The 24,589-nt window shown below is 44.8% G+C and overlaps 1 protein-coding gene across 5 annotated transcripts in view; it reads right to left on the reverse strand.

Moving 5' to 3' along the window:
- Window positions 1–1,947: 1,947 nt before the first annotated feature.
- LOC115191709 (CXXC-type zinc finger protein 4) overlaps window positions 1,948–24,589 on the reverse strand; it is a 28,911-nt gene continuing 6,269 nt past the window's right edge. For all 5 annotated transcript variants that reach the window (XM_029749558.1, XM_029749556.1, XM_029749557.1 and 2 more), the window contains one exon: window positions 1,948–3,513. In XM_029749558.1, coding sequence (XP_029605418.1) covers window positions 3,469–3,513 — 45 coding nt within the window. In that variant the 3' untranslated portion in view covers window positions 1,948–3,468. The remainder of the gene's footprint in view (window positions 3,514–24,589) is intronic.

The following is a 24,589-nucleotide window of genomic DNA, read 5'->3' on the forward strand; positions in this document are numbered from 1 at the left end:
TATAGAACAGCTCTACTGCTTCTTATACATGCTTTCAATGAGAATTAATGATCTATAAATCGCATTTCTATGTGAATTTGGTCAGGTCGCCCAAAAAGTGACATATTTCAGCTTTAAAGGATGAAAAAACCTGCACCGTCAGGATACAGACGCATCACTTCCGCCCAACTGGAAACTCCATATTTCCCATCAACAACATTCCCATTCCCTGAGCAGCGTTCCAGTATTCATTCATTCCAAGAAAGTGACTGTGCGTTTTCCCTGTGCTAGTCCTGTGTGCCAGGGATAACTCCTTAACGGTGTGAGCATCCCTCCCTCCCATGCAGTCAGAAATCCCTAAAGGGATTACCAGGAGGACCACAAGGACTCCAAATCTCAGTGAAGGGCATGGTTGGGGGTAAGCATCTAATCTCCTGGATGTATTCCCCCTGGAAGATAAAAGGGCATCACCATAGAAATAGAATCCATAGAAAGGGCTTGCAACGTCCACTCATTGTGCCATCATGGATTTCAATGGAGAAGCCCGTTCTATATTCTGTTTCTATGGGCATCACACAGTAAGGCAACTCACTAATTAGGTGGTGTAGGTTTGTTGTTTAGGGCTGGTTTCCTAGACACAAATTAAGTTTGTAGTCTGGACTAAATTGCATACTGGAGAATGGAATGTCCTTTGTGTATGTTTTTGGGCCCTAGGTCTAGGTTTAATTTTGGTCCGGGAAAATGGATGTTAGAGTTTCCATTCTATGACCCAACTACCCTAATGAAATCCTATGAAGGGGGATGGAAATTATTTTGAACTTTGTAAAACCAGATAGAAAGTATTTAGAAATGATAATCAACCTACATATTTTTAAACACCTGCACTTTTTCTGGCCCGCAAATTGCTTTTGACAAACAAAAAGGTCCGGAAAAAATTTGATTTTTTAAAATCCCCATGTGGCCCTCGAGCCAAAATGAGTCCTCCTGGCACAGCCTGTCCCACCAAGTACCCCTCCCCAGCTCCATCCCCATCCCCAGCTCCATCCAGATGAGATGAGCGCTGCACACATTTCATGGGAGAATACTCAGCTCATACATCTTCATCCCCGTTTACTTTACCATTTTTCTCCTTTACCCTCTCCCTCCCACTCTCAGTGCAGGAGGGGGAAAACGTTACCACCGGGGCCTGAGGATTTTAAATCCCAGTTTCCAGACTGATCCAGGAGAGGGAGGAGAAGAGGGGGGATTAGAAGAAGCCAATCTCTGATATGGTTTAATCTCAGCGGCCAAGCAACCGCCGGCGCTCCCGATGCACGTTATTTATCACCTTCCCATCACCGGCGGTGGCGGGGATTTGCCACACAGACGCATCTGCCGCGGAATGCACGCAGAACGATTTCCAATGTAGCTCTCCTCTCTCAGGCCTTTTGCCGCCAGCAGCTCAAGACGCAGGTTACGGCTGCGTGGGGGTTCGTTACCGAGGAGGAAAAAGTCGGTCCCGGATGATTTCATCTTCCTCCGTCTCCTCAGCGACCCCAGTAATCCACAGCAAACCCAAATGCACCCCTCTATCCCCTTCTCCACTGTCCCCCTCACTACTCTCGCCAACCCCCCCCAGACCTGGAAATCATTCGGGCTGCACAAGCCATCTCAGGCGCCCCCACCCCTCCTCCTATCCCCCTCCTCCTACCAGTGTGACAAACCACATGGGATTTCACTAGTTCTTTAAAACCTGCTGCCTCTGGGAATGACTCTCTTCCACCATGCGACATTTTAGTATTCCGGGGGAGACGTGACTAGGGATGCAACCAATGCCGTTTATATATCCTCTCCTCGTTGTTGTTTGAGTGATGCTTCGCAGCAGCAGCAAATGAGAGGGGGAAAAACATTGCAGGTGAATCATAATCCAATATTTAATTGTACAATGTGAGGATAAAAATGTTGCGTTATTCGTCGACATTCAAAATATTTTTTTTTAGTCCTTTTTTTATTTGAACACATAAAAGCATCACAACAACAATATACAAATTCTTGTTAATCTTTAAAACCAAAACACATTTACACATGCAACAATAGGGTTTTGAAGACAATGAGTAATTTATTGAATAATTTTTTGTCGTTTTTGGAATGTGTTCACTTTTTGCTTCAGCTCAACAGACTGCTGCATTTGTTGTTATTGTGGTCTCTGCAGGAGAAAGGTATGGTAAGTCCCGTACTTCCAGAATAGCTGTAGTCAGACATACTCACAATGAACATATCAGTTATATTGTACATAACCGTTGTCAGATATGTAAACTGTACTGTTGACTTAATATTCAATTTTAATGTTAATTTAACCTCAGAATTACTTTACTAGTATTATTAATTACCTTTTAGACAGCTTAGGTGTAATAACGGTAACACTTTACTTAGTCCGCAAGTATATATCATAAACCTCATAAGACATTGTAACGGATATTACATGCTTATAACAAGTAATAAAGCATTATACCTGCTAATAACAAGCAAAAGCATTATACCTGCTTATAAACAAGCAATGAAGCATTATACCTGCAGGATATAAGTAATTAAGCATTATACCTGCAGGATTTAAGTATAGTGTTACCTATTAGATGACCTTTTGTATTTCAAATAAAAACCAGGAGGTGGCCAAACAGTTACATGAAAAAGCTAATCATAACACCATCTTTGAAGCGTATCGAAACCACAGAGAAACGCAGTCTGGCTCGCAACCACCACTTTGTGCAGTAACTGTAACACAACGACGCTCCTTTTTGTTTTCCAAAAAAGTACAACTCGCTACACAAGACAATGTGCCCTGTTTCGTAACGTGCTGGACAAAAACTGAAAGAAACCCCAAATGAAAGCATCTAAATAATAATGCCGTTCTCTCTGGCATTGTGTGTCACTTATATGATACTTCACATTTACCAAAGAGGACCTTATAGTTTCCCTCAGTCAGAGGCACACACACAAACAGGAAATGCAAGCATTAAACAAAAATGACATATTTAATAAAAAATAATTCAGCTTTGATATAATAATTTGAAAACGGAAATAAAGGGAAAACACAAGCAGAATAATCAACATTAAAGATTATTGCTCCAAGGTTGTGTGTGAGGATCACATGATCAATCCCAGCAGCGGCCATCTTTGTTGTTGACGTATTGGTGATGATTGTCTATTGAGTCCTTTACATAAGATTGACTGTAAACTTTACAGCCAAACGACACTGAAACACATTCATATACACCGAAAATAGACATTATGATACTGTCAAAAGGTACAATAATTACACAGGAAAGGAAATTACAGAGTTAAACCAACACCATAATGTTTATCGTTTCATCTTTTTAGAGTTTCTTCCTCTTGGTTTAAAAACTGGGAGGTTGTTTGGGTTCTCTGAACCCCCAGTGCTTCCTGCAGTGATGTCATCAGAGTTCAAACTGGACCTCTGACCGCATGTTGATGTCACTAAGGTCGGGCACTCTAAAAGAACCACCGGAATGCCTCGCCATTGTTGACTGGTGTCCTCTGTAGGAGAAACGAAAAGAGCAAAGGCAAACGGTTAGCAACAGTTACCAAGGCGAAAGCAAAAGTGCTACATTTCTCTTTTTCTTCTTTTGAGCATTTTAAAACCAAGGAAAAAAATGTGAGTACAGTATAGAAGGCCACTGGGGCACCAGGAGGCCTACCGTATGTTGTCTAAGGTGGCCCGGGTTTCACCTTAAAATCTTTCTTTTCTCTCACAAAGAACACTTTGTTTGTAAAAAGACCACAACAGCTGAGCAGTCAAACCACTCACTTCTTCAACCCAAACATACCTTAGTTGTCCCCCACGTCTAATTTCCTCTAAGAGCGTCCCAAGGTTAAAGACACCTTCAGTACCTACCATCCACCTCCCTACCAAATATCCACCTACATCCAAATAACCACTACACCATGATGAAATATTCACCACAAAATTCCCATGATGCAACAATGAGGCGCATAATTACGGGAAGCTCCAGCCACAGTGAGGGGGAACCAGCGCGTCATTTCAATTTGGGGCCGCGCCAGCCCCACTACACTGGAGTGACAGCCACTTCCTTTTTGGAAACCAACTATCATTTATAATTCACAACATAAAAAAATAGTCCACGGAAATCCCCATAACCAATTAGCTGTTTTTTTTGTGTTTTTTTTTCCAGCTCGACAGAAACGGTGGTGTCTGATTGAAACCAAAACTCACTTTACTCTGAGCAGAGAGGAGTGGAAGAGAGAGGAGGGGAAATGTGATATTTCAATATGAGTATAATCACTGACTCTTCACAGAGGAGGTGGATGAGTGTCTTAGGGCTAGGTACTCTGAAATAACCAAGATGTGGGCTGCATTAAAAACAAGTAGCTAGCCAATTCTGGTGCTATGATACAGTATGTCATATAATCCCACGTGGGATGAGCTTAAATATTGGTACGCAAATTCTGTATTCATTCAATCACCCGTTCATGTATATAACAAAAGATCCAGCAACATACCATTTATTCAACTTTCCTTCTGTATTTTGATCAGCAAAACTGCCATGTGAGATATACCAGGTACACAACATTATATTGCAACATTACAACAATACATCATATTGAAACAATATAGTGAAACAATACAACATTATATTGCAACATTACAACAATACATCATATTGAAACAATATAGTGAAACAATACAACATTATATTGCAACATTACATCATATTGAAACAATATAGTGAAACAATACAACATATTGCAACAATATATTGCAAAATTAAACAAGGATGCAAATGCACATTTTCCCACCGCAAAACAGGTGTTTCACTAGAAAGTCACACAGATCTGACCTCAAGAGGGAATTTGGGTAGAGATCCAGCACTGTGTTAGTGAACCAGGTGATGGGTTAGCGGCCAAGCATACCGCTACAACCAACTAATTGATGTACCAGCGAGTCAGTCAGTGAAGCAATGACGCAGAGGGAGGGAGGCTACAATTCTATCAATACGGCCAAACACTAACATCACTGAATACAGGCCTACTCATCCAAATATGGAATTCCAATACCCCCCCATCGCCTACATAGTAGAACAGCTTGTAATATATTCTGAGAGAAGCTCACTAATACAGTACGTTGTCTTAGAGGCCACAATAACAGGATTGACATCCTGTAAACGCTAATACTAGAGCAACCGAGGCAATCAAAATGGGTTACAACTGCACAATGGTTTCATCATAACCTCTCTGGTCCGTTATGTCACCCGCCCCTTTCCACTCTACCAAACCCACACAAACACAGTAATGTCTCAACTAATTAGACGGAAAGCATTCATACATTAAATCGCGAGACACTACTTTCCTACAGTATGAATTCCTATAGTACATAGAGAAAGTAAGCAGTTGTACAATTAGAAAATACATATTTCATTCCTACAAATTCCTGCAGTATTTAAGCTGGCTAATTGAAAAAATGCCACTTTACCACTTTAGTAATGTAGGTTAATTTACAGGCCCAGTTAATGGAATTTACAGACTACCACCCCCTCAGTGTAACCGTCAGCCAACCAGGAAAGCATTTAAAGTACAACTTATGGCAACATTATTCAATTAGTAAGGTTCAACACAACCAGGTATTTATTTATTCAATTAACACACTTTTTAGATGTTTTTTTTCTCTGCTCTTTGGTTGAGTGCTCTGTTTTCCATTATTTCAAGTGGGCTAAAACGCAGGATAACCCCACACTTACAGGAACCTATTCCCCCACATCTACTTCCCACTATCTCTGTACTAGCAAGCTAACGCTACTGTCACCTGTTGGCTATACAAAAAAAAGCTCAATGAAATACTGGACATCACAACACGGTTTTGACTGAATGTCTATCCAGAAGAGAAGCTTTGAGGAATCGAGGTGGGAATGGAAGTCAGGACGTGACACAGCAGAATGGACCAGGTCCAGAGGCAGGTAGCAGAGAGTTAGCCGACATCATGTGTCGCACTTCAATATTTGTTATAGCAACATATTGAAAAGAGAATATAGCAAGGTTGTGAAGGTTACACACACACACATGGTTCCACAAATGTCTCAAACTATCTATGAATGAAGGCGAGTGTCAGAATAATGTCGGCTAATACAAACTGAAAGAGTGAAAATGTGTGTGAAATTTGGAGTGAAACGTGGAGAAAGGGAGACAGAGATTCTTGGCAACAGAAAGAACTAGAGCTGAAGCAGACAGCTAGAGTGTGAGCGAGAGAGAGAGAGAGAGAGAGAGAGAAGAGTGGGAGAGGAGCCTAAAACTAATCTGCAGTACGAGACGCATTTCCATGTTCACACGTAATTAAGAAGCGGCCCAGCCATGGGAAAGAACCTCCACCAGGAGCAGATCCTTGAAATTAAACCCCAAAATAAGAATGTGAAAGAAATAGATGGGAGTGCCGCACTGTATTAGCCCAATAACCAGGATCTACATTCTAAGAGCCAGAAAAAAAACAATACGCAACATGGAACCCTGTGCTGAAGCTCACTCCACCACCACACTCCTAAAACATGATACTTTAACATGACAGAGCCCAACGAGCCATGCCAAACCATGCTGTACTGAGCTAGCCGTGGTTACACACCCACCAAAGTCGCTTGAACCACGCTAAAAAAAGGACACTGCTAAAATAAATGATCGAGCCAACACAGTTTGCTTTGAGCCGGCACGATAGTGTGCAAAAGGTAGAAGCTTCCCTAGTCCAGAAACATGACAGTTTGTTCGGTAGAAGGCTGAGGCGGTAAGAGAAAGGAGGGTAAGGGGAGGATGTTTATGTTGATCCATATATTCGGTCATTGATCAGTCCCTGGATGGAAGTGTGATGCTCCACTCTCCACAATAATGACCCTGATGTGGGAGCTCGTCATGTCTCCGTTTTGTTAAGTCCTGCGCTATCGATCTATTTGGCGGTGGGGACTCTTGAGTGCTGCTTGCATTGTGTGTCTGAGACAGAGTATGTGTGTGTTCTCAGATTCCCTCGTTCTCCCAGGTCCCTTGCCTTGGCTCACTGCAGTGACCAGGCACAAAGGCAGCTCAATTAGCACAGCTCCACGTCTCCTCGCTCCCCCGCCTGCCTCCGCAGCATCCCATCGAAATCACTCCATCAACCCACCGCCAGAGAGAAAGGAGGCAGAGAGAGAGAGGGGGGGAGAGTAGATAAATGGAGAAAGATAAGAGAAATAAGATGGGGGAGGGAGAGAAAGAGAAACGAAACAGAATGACACAGTGTGTGAGAGAGCAGAGAGAGAGCAGAGAGAGAGAGAGAGAGGAGAGCAGAGTAGAGAGAGAGGGAAAAGGAGGGTGAGGACGTCTGATAGTGTTGCTCCCCTGTCGTAACACTGAGGTTTCACCTCATATCAAGTCAGGGTAACGCAGCTGCTCAGCCTCACGTCAACACCACTGGCACTCTGACGCCGCCAGCGGAGCATGCATAACTACCTAGCTACAGAGACACACAGGTAAGGAACACAATGCGAGCCACTACTGGGTTGGAGTTGAACCGAGTGAAGAGATTCACAACTCCCCTGAAAAATCCAATGACTCCAACCCCACCAACCGGGGAAAGGCCCTGACATTTAAAGCAGAGCCACAGAGTTCAGGTAAATATCTTTAAAAAGGGACAGGGGGAGACAGGAAGTCAGAGATCACACGGACTGGGATATGTTCCGGGTTGCCTCAGAATAACATTGAGTTCATGAGGAAGTGTCTGGGGGATGTTGTTCCCATTGTGACTATTAAAACCTACCCTAACCAGAAACTGTGGATAGATTCGCGCAAAGCTGAAAGCGTGAACCACCGCATTTAACCATGGCAAGGTGACTGGGAAGATGGTTGAGTACAAACAGTCCAGTTATGCCCTCCATAAGGCAATCAAACAAGCAAAACGTCAGAAAAAGTGAAGTCAAAGTGAGACAAAGAGAAGTCGCAATTCAATGGCACAGAAACAAGACGTATGTGGCAGGGACTCCAGACAATCACGGATTATAAAGGGAAAACCAGCCACGTTGCAGACACTGACGTCTTGCTCCCAGACAAGCTAAACACAGTCACCCGCTTCAAGGAAAACACAGTGCCGCTTGCGCGGGTCACCACCACTCCCGAGGATTGTGAGCTCTCCATCTCAATGGCTGATGTGAGTAAGACATTTAAGCGTGTTAACCCTCGCAAGGCTGCCGTCCCAACGGCATCCCTAGCCGCGTCCTCAGAGCATGCGCAGACCGGCTGGCTGGAGTGTTTACGGACATATTCAATCTCTCCCTATCCCAGTCGGTTGTCCCCACTTGCTTCAAGATGTCCACCATTGTTCCTGTACCCAAGAAAGCAAAGGTAACTGAACTAAATGTCTATCGCCCGGTAGCACTCACTTCTGTCATCATGAAGTGCTTTGAGAGACTAGTTAAGGATCATATCACCTCGACCTTACCTGACACCCTAGACCCACTGCAATTCGCATACCGCACCAATAGATCCATAGATGACGCAATCACCATCGCACTGCACACTGCCCTATCCATCTGGACAAGAGGAATACCTATGGAAGAATGCTGTTCATTGACTACAGCTCAGCATTCAACACCATAGTACCCTCCAAGCTCATTATTAAGTTTTGGGTCCTGGGTCTGAACCCCGCCCTGTGCAAATGGGTCCTGGACTTCCTGACAGGCAGTCCCCAGTTGGTGAAGGTAAACAGCAACTCCACTGATCCTCAACACAGGGGACCCCCACAAGGGTGCACGCTCAGCCCCCTCCTGTGCTCCTTGTTTACACATGACTGCGTGGCCATGCATGTCTCCAACTCAATCATCAAGTTTGCAGAGGATACAACAGTGATAGGCCTGACTACTAACAACAACAACGACGAGACAGCCTTCAGGGAGGAGGTGAGGGCCTCCCCCTCAACAAAACGAAGGAGCTGATCATGGACTTCACGAGGCTGAAGAAATTTGGCTTGGCCCCTAAGACCCTCAAACTTTTACAGATGCACCACTGAGAGCACTCTGTCGGGCTGTATCACCACGTGGTAGAGCAACTGCACCGTCCGCAACCACAGGGCTCTACAGAGGGCAGTGTGGTCAGCCCAACGCATCACCGGGGGCACACTGCCTGCCCTCCAGGACATCTACAGCACCCAGTGTCACAGGAAGGCCAAGAAGATCATCAAGGGACTCCGCCACCCGAGTCACGACCTGTTTACCCCGCTACCAGCCAGAAGGCAAGGTCAATACAGGTGCATTAAAGCTGGGACAAAGAGACCGGAAAAACAGAGACTGCTGCCCTATGTACATAGTCATGGAACACTGGTCATTTTAATAATGTTTACGTACTGTTTTACTCATTTCATATGTATATACTGTATTCTAGTGAAGGCTCATCCTATTCAACTATTGCTGTACATATACCATTCAATCCTATGTATTCTACAGATTTACTACGTATTCTATCCAGAATGTCTATACATGCCATGACATACATGTAAGGGATAAAGGCTGAAGTTCTGGACATTACCTTGGAAATATTGGATGACGCAGGGCCTCGTCCCTTTACAGAGTTCATTTTTCCAAGGTAATGTAGAGAACGGAGGAGTTTATCCCGTTTATACCACAGTTGCCCAAGAAAACAATATGAAAGCACACATTTACCGGTAGAAATACAAATGTATACTTTCTCATCTTTTGGTTGCTAGAAACGCGACGCAGTCGTTCGTTCGTCATTTACATGAGCGGCCAAGTCGTTCTTTCTTTATGTTCCGTTGTCATGCTTAGTGGCAACATTCTTATCCCTTGCTTGCTGCTAACTAGCTACACAGTCACGACTTCTGCAGCCAGAATAACAGCAAAGTAGCTGTTTTCTATTGGCATTCATTTGGATACACCCATAACAATAAGCTGATAATGCCAGATTTTTCCTGGCTGAGCTAGAAAAGTTTGCCTTCGTCAGGACACTCGTCAACACTGATGTTAATTATGAGGAGACCGTATTGGATATCAAAGACTACGCTAAAAGCTAGCTAAATAGTTTGTTGGTAGCAAACTTGCCAATATGACAATCGAATTCAAAAATATCAGTTGCTGAAAACAGCTGGTGAAACTAGAAACATGTGGGAGGATTTGACAGCTTTAATGGCGGAGAGGACCGGAGAAATTAATTCATGTTCATCAGATGCTCCAAAAAAAAAAAGTGTCTCTAAAAACAAATCAATGCTAGCTAGCTAACTTTTTTCCTCGTTGGACCTGCATTTACAATGTAGTTTTATGTAGTTGTTGGTTTAGCTTTCTGTGACTTTGTAGCAAGTATGGTCTGAATGTGTAAGCGCATATTGCATCATGATTTCAAAGTGTCCCGTTATCTGGTTTTAATGTCCATACTAGAATACCCTTTTAGCCAATCAGAAACAAGTATTCAACAATGCTGTGGTAAAAATATATGTATACTCCAGACTCTTCCTAATATTTCCTTATTTCTAATTTCCATTATTTTACTTTTTAGATATGTGTATTGTTAGATATTATTGCACTGTTGGAGCTAGGAACACAAGCACTTCGCTAGTCCTGCAATAAAATTGGATAAATATATGTATGCGACCAATAAAATTAGATTTGCACTAGTCTGGCCTTCCTCTCCTAGGACACAGTGAGGTCCTGACGACAGCTGAAGCTGTTTGGCCATGGCAGTGGAGTTAATGGTGGGGGTCTGGCGTGTCCTGATCGAGGAGGAAGAGTGAGGGCGAGAGGAGGATGGTTGAAAAGGGGATGAGGGGGGATGAGGGGGAGGAAGAGAGTTGAGAAGGGGAGGAAGAGGGGGAGGGGAGGAGGGGGGGAGAAAGGTGGGATGAGGAGGAGAGGGCTGCTGACTCATAATCAACCCCCCTTATCTGATAGTCTGTCAGGGCTGTTGTGATAACACAAACCAGATAGCACCCAAACACATCCCTCCTCCCTTTCTCTGTCGCATTTCTCTTTCTCACATTCTAATGCCCCCCCCCCCCCCCCCCCCCCCGGGCAGGCAGGCAGGCAGGCTGGCGTCACACAGAGCAGAGCGTAGCATTGGTAGGGCCCAGAGATAAACCACTCAAGACGATGAGGACGATAATGGGCCACGCCGCAGCACCTCAAATTCAATCAACGCCCGCACGTCAATGCGAATGAGCGTAAAAGTGAAATATGCTCGCCGGCATGCGGTAAAAGACGCCACCCAGGGCCGGGCTTGAAACAACAACATCTAGGAGAGCCGAACAGAGGGGAAAAGAGAAAAGGGGGGAAAAAAAGGAGAGAGAAAATGAAAATACTGTCTGTTCCGCCTCTCCCGCCCTCCAGCTCTCTCTACACGGCTCAGCAGCGGCGGCTGCTTCCAGGAGGAAGAATCCCACTGGCATTCAGAACAGCCCTACTTTAACCACAGACGGTGAATAAATTACCCTTTTGAACTTGGGGTGATTGCAAATGTGCCCTGGTTCCCTTGAGACATGTCTGGCACTAACCTTCTCTTACAATCTCCCCTTCTCTTCCCCAAACACACACACACACACTTTTCCCCACCGCTACGGTCATGAAACTTAATTCAGCCGTAATTACGCCAGACAATTTCTGAGCAGTACTAACTCCCTGCTCGGCCATACACTCTCTCTTTATGCTTCTGACTGAACAGAATATTCAAGGAACTTTACTACTTTCTCTCCCTCCCTCTCGCTCAAAGAAAAAGAAACTGCGCTAGGGATGGAAAAAAAAGAGGCTGGGAAAAATGTGTGAAGTGTCTGAAAAACCAGAGCAGAGGGAGAGAGACAGACAGACACAGAGACACAGCGAGACAGACACAGAGAGAGAGACAGACACAGAGAGAGAGAGAGAGACAGAGAGAGAGAGAGACAGAGAGAGAGACACAGAGAGAGAGAGAGAGACACAGAGAGAGAGAGAGACAGACAGACACAGAGACACAGCGAGACAGACACAGAGAGAGACAGACACAGAGAGAGAGAGAGAGACAGACACAGAGAGAGAGAGAGAGAGAGAGAGAGAGAGAGAGAGAGAGAGAGAGAGAGAGAGAGAGAGAGAGAGAGAGAGAGAGAGAGACAGACAGAAGCTTCTCAGGAGATACACATAGTTCATTGTCACTGGGCAGACCTCCTTCCCCTCCACACTCTCACCAGGGGAGGCTGAACTGAAGTGAATAGCAGTCTGGGGAGAGTGGTGTTCTGCTAGGCTGCCTGATGTGCTCTGCTCCAGAACGCCTCATTATAAACACACAGCCCCATCCATACGTTATCCTGACACAGCCATTACTTATTAACGGCTAGACTGACTGGGAACCAGGCCACCTTCCAACAACTGCTGCAATCCTTTGGAGGAGTCAATCCTGACAGCCCTGGTGTTCTGCTAATAAAATACAACACACACACAAAGCTATGGATACACACGTGGGGACACACACACGCGCACCCGCTCGTTGACACTAGGCTAGGAGTCTCTCCCAACGCGCTGCCTCTCAAACGTAATTAAAAACACTTTTCACACACACCGTAACAACTGCAACCCAAACTGAAACTCAAGTACAAGCTAAGGTCAAACAATTTGTTTAGCTTTTTTTCCCTCTCCAAAGTTCCTGCTGCCACAAAACACGGCAACGCCACATCAAGGCAAAGCAGGCTGCTACTGTCTAGATAGGCCCCTTCATCATGTCCTAACATCTTGAAATTAAACGGTTAAAAAGGGAGAAAAAAAATTACCTTGATGAATTTCTTCACACTCTTAAGTGGAGGCAGACAAAGATAAAGAGGAAGGATGTGAAGAACAACAAAAAGGAAAGAAACTCAAGCTGTCAGAACCAACCAAAGTGTAGCCTAGGTAGGAGAGCCAGTCACAGATTCTGGGCCACTCTCCACGGCTGTGTCCCAAATGGCAACCTATTCTCTATATAGTACATCGCTTTTGAACAGGGCCAATTGGCCTCTAGTCAAAAGTAGCGCACCAAGTAGGGAATAAGGTGCATTTGGGACACAGCCCAGTTTTCCCTGCCTGGAAAAAGAAAGTTTCAGCAGCGGTGCAGTCAGCCTTAACTGATGGGTTATATATTGCCTGTCACGTCATTCTGAGGGAATATTGGGGCGTTGCAGAGGCTCACACCTGGAAGGTACGGCAATCCATCACCACCTGCACTCTGAGGGGTGTGGGTGTGTGAGTGAGACGTGTGTGTTTACGTGCGTGCTTGAGATCTCATCCACGCTTCTAGACAATATTCCAGCCACCCAAAGCCTGCTTATAACCCTCCTCCATCCATCCATGCATCCATCCATGCATCCAGCCATCCATCCAAGGCCGCCATCACGGACAGACCACTCACCTATTCACCCACACGCCATTGCTCCCCTCCCAACACACACACACACACACACACACACACCCAACCTCGGCCGCCTTCCCTGCATCAAACATCAGCCATAACGCAAACACCCCCCTTCTACATCCATCTTCAGCCAGAAAGAATATTACCTATGCAACGATAACCATCAAAAGGTGTTGGGTTGGTCTGTTGGTACTGCTGGAGATAAGGTAAAGGGGGAGGGGGGGGCTGGGAGCTGGGAGCTGAGACGTAGCAAAGGGAATAAAACCATTTGCGCTGAGATGAAATCCTCCTCTTCCTCTCCAGTATCAGATGCATCGCTCTTCCTCGTGGATTAGCAGTATGGTTTGTGGCCGAGCCCGTTTTCTCCACTGCACTAGATACACACGTTCACAGTGCAACAGATGAACTAGTGTTAGCCAGAACGGCTGTGCAGCAGCAATAGTCACAGTGCAGCAGCAATATTCTGGCATGTTAATCAAAGACAGTTAGGCTTTTACTTATAAATCTATGAATCATACCAAAATAATGCTCTAACATGTAATTTAACAAAACCACAATGACTTATCCTATATTATAAACTGGGCGGTTCGAGCCCTGAATGCTGATTGGCTGGCAGCCATGGTATACCACGGGTATGACAAAACATTTATTTTTACTGCTCTTATTACGTTGGTGACCAGTTTATAATAGCAATAAGTCACCTTGGGGGTTTGTGCTATATGGACAACATACCAAGGCTAAGGGCTGTATCCAGGCACTCAGCGTTGCGTCGAGCAGAGAACAGTCCTTAGCTGTGGTAAATTGGCCATATACCACACCCCCCCGAGCCTTATTGCTTAAATAACATTCTTAAATTCTAAGAGGTGCATGTTTCTGCTAACCCATCTGCTAGTAAGGGCATAAGGGCAGTAAAATCCTTGTCGAGTGCAGCCCAGCTATGGGAATAAAAAAGTCGGCCAATCCTATAGATAAACTCTTCTCTGTTCAGTATCCATGAGTCCTAGGCCTATCAGTACAGACAGCCATCAGGACATCAACCCCCATATTTCTTCAACAGATGTCCTCAACACCCATGATGACGAAGTGTAGCAACACAACTGTAAAGATCAGTCAGATAGACATATCACCCGAGTAACAAAAGCCTTTTAAGATCTTTATTTCAAATAAAATAAAAAGACTCATAAAATGGTAAATAAATATTAACAGGTCATGAATATTTAAACAATTAAGAGCTCTTGAAATTGAAGCAGTCGAGATTTAAAGCCTCCAGGCAGGTCTTAAAATGGCTGCAGACCGTACAGGTGGTGAACACACACTGTTATGTAACGTTGTACTTCTATAATGATCCTGTAAGTGCTATAGTCAAACCTTTTGAGAGAAGTGTCTCATAAATGTCCTTGAAATGACTTTAGCCTCTTATTAAAACAGGTGATAAAGATTATTACAATAAAACAAACTGCAAAGCGAGACACATGAAATAGCATATTAATAAATGACAGGCATGCAAGTGTCAAACTATTCCATTGGACCTTCAATAGGCCTTTCCCAAAGCAGCATGTACAGGAAGCAAAACGTCGAAATCAAGCGTGTTATTTTCACCTGAGCCAGATCTTTCTTCCACACCATCTGTCTTCCAATGAGAACGCACGACAGACACCACCTCAAAAGGACATCAACCAACCAATCAAACCCCATCTCAATCTGCAACACTGCACTAATACGAGCAGACAGAGAACCCGAGTTACCCAAGTCACTCCTCTAACAGTATAACAGTGGGTTAAAGGTGCCCCGGCGCGCGCGCACGTCCTACGCTCCAACTGATCATGCATCCTCGGAGCAAATCAAGCTAAGTGTATTGCGGATGTTTCGTGAGTAATTTGGGAGGTTTTTGCTGACCGCTCGATACGGAGCGGAGGGGCGGGGGGGGGGGGTGTATGTTGGCGTGCTTAAGAGAGCTGGTGCTCGGGGGGGTGGGTGGTCACAGGAGAGGGATTGAGAGAGAGAGCGAGAGAACAGATATAAAGAGATTGTGAGAAGGAAGAGAGTATGAGAAACAGAAGGGGAGAGAAAGCGAGCGAGAGAAGGAGGGCAATTAGCATAGATGTAATACTGGCGCGGTCCTCTGACTTGATATTTGACCTTCTGCGAGAGCCTTGCCAAATATCGCCCTGAGAGACCCAGACAACCATATGGCAAAGTGCCGCCGGAGGCCCTGCTCAGTTTGACTCTCCTGGGCCACCGTATGCTAATGTGGGGGAACGTAATTACACTACAGTATTCCTATAGGAGCTCTACTTTACAGCGTCACCATAGCAGCAGATTTACATTGAGATAGCCATTGGGACTAATGTCGTCTTGGGGGACGAGTGGAGTGGAAATGTACAGTCTTATCCAGTTTAGCATTGAGCTGGCAATGGAATGGAGGTGGAACCATCGCGTTAGATTGACAATAACAGACATTCCCATGAGTGTACCAGTCAAATTGCCAAGGTCTAAAAGGTTGTTTTTACCATTCTAGGGATTCTATTTCTATCAAGTGACCCAGTAAGAGTTAAACCTGGTCTAAACATGGAAAGGTAGTCCTATTCTTTATGCTATATATATATATATATATATATATTTCACAGTATAGCTCTACTGTCAATGCTATAGTCAGTCACACTTCACTGCCATAATGTGTTTTAACGTCTGTAATATCAAAATAGGTATTATTTCAAATGAAAATAGTGTAAAATAAAAATCAAACACCCACAGTCCAACATTGATTACCAATGTACTGGCCTGTATCAACCTAGAAGGACCACTCGTCATCAAAATCCAATACAATGAAGGGACAGAAACCTTTGAAAGCAGGATTTGTACATATTTTATTCCTTCTTAGTCTGAAGAATGTATTATTTTGAGCACTGTAAAGAAACTAATTCAATATAAAAAGTACTCGCTATTCAGCCTCCCTGCCAAAGAGCGAACGAATCACACGGAATCAAACTGCTCCCACTGTTTAAAAAGGCACTCACCGTCTGTGATACATTAGAAAGATATTTAGGTTCAAATTAAAAAAGTCCTTAAGGCTCTCGAACGCTGCTCAGACAACCACCCCCATTTATCACGGATGGTAAATCCCAACACATACAGTCAGAGGGGGCTGACCCTACTACAGAGGGGGTGGGGGGGTTAGGCCCCTGGGTCAGTCAGACCTTTACGTCTGCAGCCCTACGGATTGGCTGTGTTCAGTATGGAGAAAACATTTGGAAACGGGGAGGTGCTAGTCTGGAATTCTCCAATAAGAAACGCAATATGTTTGTTTCACAGACCAAAACATTTCTAATACTTTGTACCCTACTACTGACCACGACCCCATCATACAGCCACAGCAGCACAGGACTCCATTTACATTAGCCTCACCTAATTCCCCTTGTGAAACTAGCAGTCCGGCCCAGCCTTTCTGCAGAGAGCTATCCAACACTCCACTGGGAGAAAACCCTATCTGGGGTACTTAGGGGCGACAGAGGTTTCCAGAAAACAAAACGAAGACAGAGAGAGAGGGTGAGGTCATTGGCGTTCTAAAATGGAAAAAACAGACAGACAGACGAGAGAGAGAGACACAGAGAGACACGGAGAGAGAGAGAGAGACACAGAGAGACAGAGACACAGAGAGACACAGAGAGAGACAGAGAGAGACAGAGAGACACAGAGACAGAGAGAGAGACAGACAGAGAGACAGACAGAGAGACAGAGACAGAGATACAGAAAGCAAACGGGGAGGTTAGATGGGAAGGAAACCGAAAACTAAACTCCGGGACACACGTCAAGTGTGCAGGCGCAGGGCACCTGAGGGATCTGGAGTATAGGAAACTTCCAGCCCTTTGAACGAGCGATGTCAGTGAGCGCCTGTTGGCGTGGCGGCCAGAAGAAGCCATATGTAGCTGGTGGAAAGAGGGCCTAAGGGAGGCAACATATTGCCAGCTCCTCTGAAATGTTAAATCAAAATGCAAAGTAGGAGAGCTGCGTATGTGTGTGTGTGTTGAGTGAGAGCAGCTCTGAGCAGATTCTCCACAGCATCCAGAAGAGGAGGACTGGCTCCAACATACAGGTCTGTACTGGTGGGGGGGGGGGGTGGCTAAATTAGGAGGCAGGGATATTTATGGAAAAATCTACATATTATAAAGCGTAAAAGGTACAGTTTTAGTTGTGAAAACCCTGATGAAGGCTATGGGCAGACAGTTTCATCAATAAAGGACTTCTGAATAGCCGCTTCACGGTAGTTGAGATGTGAATTATACTGCAGAACCAGGTACTGTAACACCACACATTAGAGAGGAGGAATATTCTGGGAAAATTAACCAATTAAAATAAGCCCAAAATGTGATATCCATTACCTCTCAATTATGTGTTCAACTATTACCACTAGTTAGCAGACACTATGACCATACAAAAGCTACAACAGCATTTGACCTAACAAGCATTAACACATTCCCGGGCGCCAAAGACATGGATGTCGATTATGGCAGCCCCCCGCACCTCTGATTCAGAGGGGCTGGGTTAAATGCGGAAGACACATTTCAGTTGAATACATTCAGTTGGACAACTGACTAGGTATCCCCCCTTTCACATGTATGTGTAACCCAACACGTGGCTAACACGCGCTAAGCCACTATTAGTATAGCCCATGGCTAATTAACGCAGAATCATTCAGTATGCTTAATTATTTAATAGTATTAATATATAGATACATTATCAAATTCAAGACTGAAACCAGAAGACATTTAGACCGTAGACTACAGTATAGACCAGGGTTACTCAACTCTCACCCTACGAGATCCTGAACCTGCAGGTTCTCCGTCCTACCCGATAATTAAATTGTACCCACCTGGCGTCCCAGGTCTAAATCAGCCCCTGATTAGAGGGGAACAATGAAAAAAATGCAGTGGAACTGGCTTCAAGGTCCAGAGTTGAGTTTGAAGGGTGTAGAGACTAAAAATACTTAAAACATTGAACTATACACATTCACAGTGTAGCCAGCCAACAAGACACAGTGATACACTAACATCATGATATAGGAGAAGCGGTTCAAAACGGACACATTTCGATTGACACCTAGATAGACAAACTACTAAAACAGACACAGTCGCAGCGTAGCCAGAAAACAGCCAGCCAACGGTGCAACGCGATACGCTGAAGGCAAAGCGTTTAAAACAGAATCTGAGCAGACGAACCCCCCGCTCGGTCATCCAGCTCCACACCGATCAGACACAGAAAGTGGTCACACCACGTCAAAATAAACCAGCTACTATCCAGATCGTCCCACTGCTCTTCACAGTGGAACTACTCCAACCAGCTCTCTCAAAGTGTGACAACCATAGAATAATTAATTATATAGTTGGATTCTAGTTCTATGGTGACAAAAACGACTTCCTTTTAGAATATGAACAACATTCTACAGTTCTATGGTGGATTCTAGTTCTACAACCATAGATATAATACATTTTTCATTGAATGTAAACAGCAAAAAGTGACAACGGCTCTATATTTCAAAGGACAAGGTTCTTCCTGGTTTGTGAATGGAAAATACGCCACCTGATGTCATCAACAGACCATACATTCTACCCTCTTTGCTCGGGGGGGCAGAGATTGACTTCACTCCTCTAGTGACATTCTCTAACCCCGAGGGGTTCGATCACAAAAGAAAAAGCCTTAAAATGTCTCGCTGCACACGGTATCAGATGCTTGGCATGAAATATTCATATTTGAAAGCAGACCCGGAGTAAAGGGAGGTGGTGGTGATAGGCGTGGATCTGACTTGCAGAAATTGAGACGCTTTAACCGCACTGACCGATTTCTATATCCACCACAAATAGATGTCAGAAGCTCACTTCCTTGTCAATTCCCTTGGATGAGAGAGAGAGAGGCAGAGGGATATTGGAAAGTGTTTTGTCAATGGCTGTGTTTGAAATGGCCCCCTATCCTCTACAGTATTGTGCCCTACAGGTAAATAAGGAATAGGGGTCAATTATAGTGCACTACATTGAGAATAGGAAGCCATTTCAGACCCAGACAAACAGGTTTTCTTCTGATTCTTCCTGAAAACAAGACACCTCATCATTGCACCTAGCGTATTATAAATGATTAGCTATCTGCAATGATAGCTGAGGAACACTATATTACGGTTAGATGAATATCCCTCTGTCAAGCCATGTGCTAAGATCTAAACTGCCATGGTTGACGCAGTGGCCTCGTTGCACTTACTAACATCCGCTCTTCTTCGCTCTTTCCCCCCCTCAGGTTCCCAGTAATGACGAGATACCTTTAAGTTCTCTGCCAGAGCCGACCATCCATAATTTACCATCTGTTTAAAATTTAAAGGTGCCACACATTAACGTCCTCAGCACCTGCACTTTCACGCTGTCCACCCGCCACGCTCCGTTGCGCTCCCTCCCCCACCTTCTTCCCCGCTCCCTCATCCCTCCTCTCCTATTATTCAGGCCAATGACAACGAGTTCCCCCTCTCCACCGAGCCGTGGGATGTTAAATCAAACGGGGGCAGAGGGAGGGGACGGGCCGCGGGCTGTAAGGGCACCTCCGATTACACCCCAGACTTAATTGGTGGCAGTGGCAAAACTATCAATTCTTTAAGAGCTTTTGTGCTAGCTGCTGGCAGGACTGGGAGTATAGCCTAGCAGCCTAGCCGTGTTGCAAATGAAAGCTGACAGAGCCACCGCTGCTGCAAGACAAATCTTGATAAAAACATTTTTTTTTTTAAAGACAAGAAGGGAACAAAGACAGAGAGACCCTGGCTTCTCATGAGTAGCCCAGGGTAGCATGCAGGAATGCTGCAGGAAGGAGAAGAGAGGCTAGATATGTAGAATTAAGCGGTCTGCGTGGCAGCTCGGTTGGCAAAATCCTATTGTCTTGACAGAAGCTTAAGGTTGCCCTTCAGGTTGAGGCCACACGCTTGTGAGGAGGCGTGAGGGCCTCATTCCCCGTCTTTTATCCCCTCGCTCAGACCTCCGTCAAATTAAATCGGTGGTTTGAAAAACTCAAATAAATCCCACAAGATAGAAGATCCGCCGATCTAAAAGGCCGTCTGTCCCTCAGGGTTATTTTATTCTCGCCACCCTCCACTCCACCTCGCTACTCTCTGCCTGAAGAGATTGGCTGGGAGGGGGGGCGACTTCGTTATCTCCAGGGAGGCAAAGGTTGGGGGAGAGGGAGAGGGAAGAAAAGGCCACAGATTGGTCCTTATCTATTCTGAGCACACCTAAAACAAATTAGACTCGGGGCGCAGTCCCGCCGACGCGTCCGGCGATTATTTGGCGCGGCCTCTCTCTCATTAAGAGGCTTGAGATGGATCCCTGGCTCTATTTTCTTCAAGGTCCTGCCTCCCACCATTTTAGGGTGTCTTATCACAATAAAAATGTTGTTTTTTTTATGCCAGAGGATGTTGTGCCGCTGCTAACCGCCGCCGTTTCATCTCGCCATTTCATGTATTTCACAACATGCCACAAAGAGGGAGGACGAGAGAGAGCGCTGCATGCACGCCATTTTCCGTGGCACTCTGTTTTTCCTGGGGCCGATGCCACGGCGGTGGCCTTTCAGATTCGCTAATTGAGAAGCGGTTTTCTGTTCAATGGGATTGTGCTCCATTTCTCTCTCTCTCTCTCCTGCATGTTAAGACAACCCACGTTATCAGAGATAGCCTGTAAACACCTTTCCAAGGCTAGCTAATCATCTCTTTTCATTATATAGTGTCGCGGTGAAGAGTGACTCCGTTTACAAGATACAAGGATACATTGGAAGTCTCAAAACTCAATCAATAAGATATTACTTGAAATGTCTGAGGAATTGTCCCCTTGTCTCTCAAGCAGCCTAGGAAGTTATGCTCTTGCTGTTGACATCTTGCAGTAAACGTGAACCTTATAACATCTGTGTACAAATCTCAGATGTATTGAATCATTTTAAATGGGATAATATTGATTTATTGGCAAGAGGTTAGATTGTACGACAGAGCACCCAAGTAAAGTGAAGAACTAGCAGAGAAACTGGGAATAAAGGGAAACGTAGCAGACCGTCGGCCTCCGAATTTGTTTGACTGAAAAGGATACGCTATAGATCTGTACCAAGTACTACAATCTGAATGGGGAGTCTTAGGGCCTCACCCTGTACTGAACAGAAAAAGATGCTGTTGAACATTTCTCTGGTCTGTGACGTCGCAAAGCACCACGATACACCAACTCACTCAGGGGGAAGAGAGTCACGCACGATGCCTTACTCTCAGTGCACAACACAGCAGCCATCTTTAAAACCATCAAGCCAACCATCCATAATTACAGTTTGTCGTCGTCTTAACTCACGTATTGTACTCGTATGAATTTGTGAAGATCGCTCAATGAGCAATAGTAGCTTTAGCACGCGGGGGAAATAGAGTATCTCCTTCCCTCTGACAGCCCCTAGCGATCTTTCAATAATTCATGGTGCATTTAAGCTACATCTCTCTCACACTTTTAAACTGTTTATGAATACAACCTCTGAATCGGGCTGGTAGAGAAATGGATACACATTAGTCCTGGACTCTGAGTCCTTCCCTAAAATCAACTATAGTGGAACAGTGTGCTAGCGCTCTACAAACGAAGCAGTAAAACTCAAGTAAAAGAAGGGAAGAAATGAAAAATAACATATGGGTTCAGGAAACACTTCAGTAGGAAGGTGGCATCCTAAAGACGCTACAACAGATTCATAACCAGTACTGTATGCGTTCAGAAGCAGGACATAAGCATTTGGGATATACTCAGAAAGTGTCTGAGTCACAGCCCTGGTGAGACCTGGTCTGCAGTGCCAGTGCTACAATAACATTGTGTGTAACTGTAGGACGCAGGGCTCCCTTGTGGAGGAGACTTTGGTCTCAATGGGACTCCCTGTTGACATAAAGAGGTGTATAGGTTCTCTCAGACACACGAACACCGACTACACCTAGAACCCTAGAACCACACCAGGCAGAGTTAGCTGCTAGGGAAATGTTAGGTTGGATGAGATGCCTCCTCTACGCCACACTAATCCATCATGGGGTCAGACAGAGAGAGAGAGAGAGAATGAGAGATTGCATTGCTTGCTGTTTTAGGCTGGGTGTCTGTACAGCACTTTAACATCGGCTGATGTAAAAAGGGCTTTATAAATACATTTGATTGATTGATTGATTGATTGATTGAGAGAGGGAGTAAGAGAGAGGGAAAGAGACAAAGAGAGAGAATGAGGGAATGACAGATTGAGAGAGCAAGAGAAGCAGACAGACTGCTGCAGAACAGAACAGCACAGCGGTGACACGGGGCAATCCTCCAGGGTCCTGCATTAGTGCGCTAAATTAAAGGGGGTATTAGATTAAATTGGCTCTCCGATTTCAGGGGTGTGAGTAAAATTCTGATTTGCATTTATCCAGCGCTACTTAAGATATAATTAGTTCAGGGTGATTCCCATGTGGAAAACACTGACAACCAAATCTAACTGGCTTCTGCTGCTAGCTTATAGTCTCTTCCTCCCTTCCTAGGTGAGAGGTACAAGCTGCTAATGTTTACGTGTGTGTGGAGTGGGGGACTGTGAGTGTGACTGTGTGAATGAGACTGTGAGTGTGCCTGCATACGAGACTGCGTGCGTGCGACCCTGTGCGTGCATGCGACCCTGTGCCTACGTGCGTGTGACTGTGTGCGACTGCGTGTGTGTGACTGCGTGCGACCCCGTGCGTGCGTGCGACTGCGTGCGTTGAAGTCTATACAAACTCGCTCGAGTGCTGTTTATTTTCACCACATTTACGTCTCAACATGGAACCATGCAGGATTGTTTACAGCACCGAGATGTGGTGAAAAATGACTGAATCTGAACATATCAAAAATACATCCAAACCAAGTGGGTATGTAACTAACTTCACACCTTCTACAATGCCTTTGAACCCCAACACACACACAGCCTCCTCGGCACAACCTGATTCTATAATTACAGGTACCGGGACAAAAATAATAATTACCGGTACATGAGGAACCCCATAATCTGAATGACAGAACTCCCAATTCAAGTACCTATCTCTCTCTTTTAAAAGCAAGTTTGGATTTGTTTTTGTTTTTCACACCCTCCCTTCCTTCCATGGTAATTCCTTACGGTCTTAGTTGGCAAATGGATGTTTTTCCCGAACCCAGCCAAACCATCCATCAGGCATGAAAGGGCGTCTTCCTGAACACCCGTTTGAGAACACCTGTTAGGACCTGATGAGCCTCAATGGGACACCTGTAACCTCCAGCATTTAACGACATCCTGCAGTGATTTTTTTTTATACTTTTCCTGTTGAAAAACTAAGTAAACACACGTGCTAAAGGATACAAAAAAAATTGCTGCGCAAAATAATCATAATTTTAGACAACTTCAAACTTCCAAGGAGTAGGGCATTCAAAGAGTTGGTCTGATAGTGACTGTGATGTCATCAGCCTCCCCCTTGCTTGAGGAACAATAGAGAACAAAAAAGGAAAGCCCCCCCCCCCCCCCCCCCCCCCCCCCCCCCCCAGGACCACCTATTGAGATCTGCCTTTTGTTAAGTGAACCGAGTGTTAACTGAGGTGAAAAGGAGACTGCGTGCGGAGTAGGACTTTAAAACCCACAACAGACAGGTTTCAGAGGGTGGTTGTGTCTCTTGTGGTTAAAGGAGTTATATGGCGTAAAGCTGATGTTGATGTACTGATAATCAAGCCAAGTATCAATAACACTAACCTGGTCCCAGGCTGTATAGCCAACGCCTAAGGTCTTTGTCAACAGATCAGGGACCAGTCTAGGAAAACACGGGCCTACCTGTAACACGGGTAACAAGGATTGTGTGGTTTAATGGAGGTTGCAAAGTGATCAATATTTTACCACATGCACCATACAGTCAACACTGAATGCAAGCCTGATGTAGTCACTGCACACTAGAAATATGGGACCAAATAATTCACTTGACTAAAGTGAATGCACTATAAATTCATCCAAATATGACACCTTCAAATGGGGGACTAGATACATAAAGTGCTTTCATTTCTAAATGGTAAAACTGATGTGCATGAAAACACCCGCAAATAAAAGCTGACATGTTGCACTATCCCCTCGTATAATATTTGATCTCAAATCCAAAATACTGGAGTGTAGAGCCAAATTAAAATGTTTATCTTCACTGTCCAAATAAATACATAGGGTAGTATATGCGTGTACCATACAGTCAAAA

This window comes from Salmo trutta, chromosome 4 (assembly GCF_901001165.1).
Source record: "Salmo trutta chromosome 4, fSalTru1.1, whole genome shotgun sequence".
Classification (NCBI taxonomy): domain Eukaryota; kingdom Metazoa; phylum Chordata; class Actinopteri; order Salmoniformes; family Salmonidae; genus Salmo; species Salmo trutta.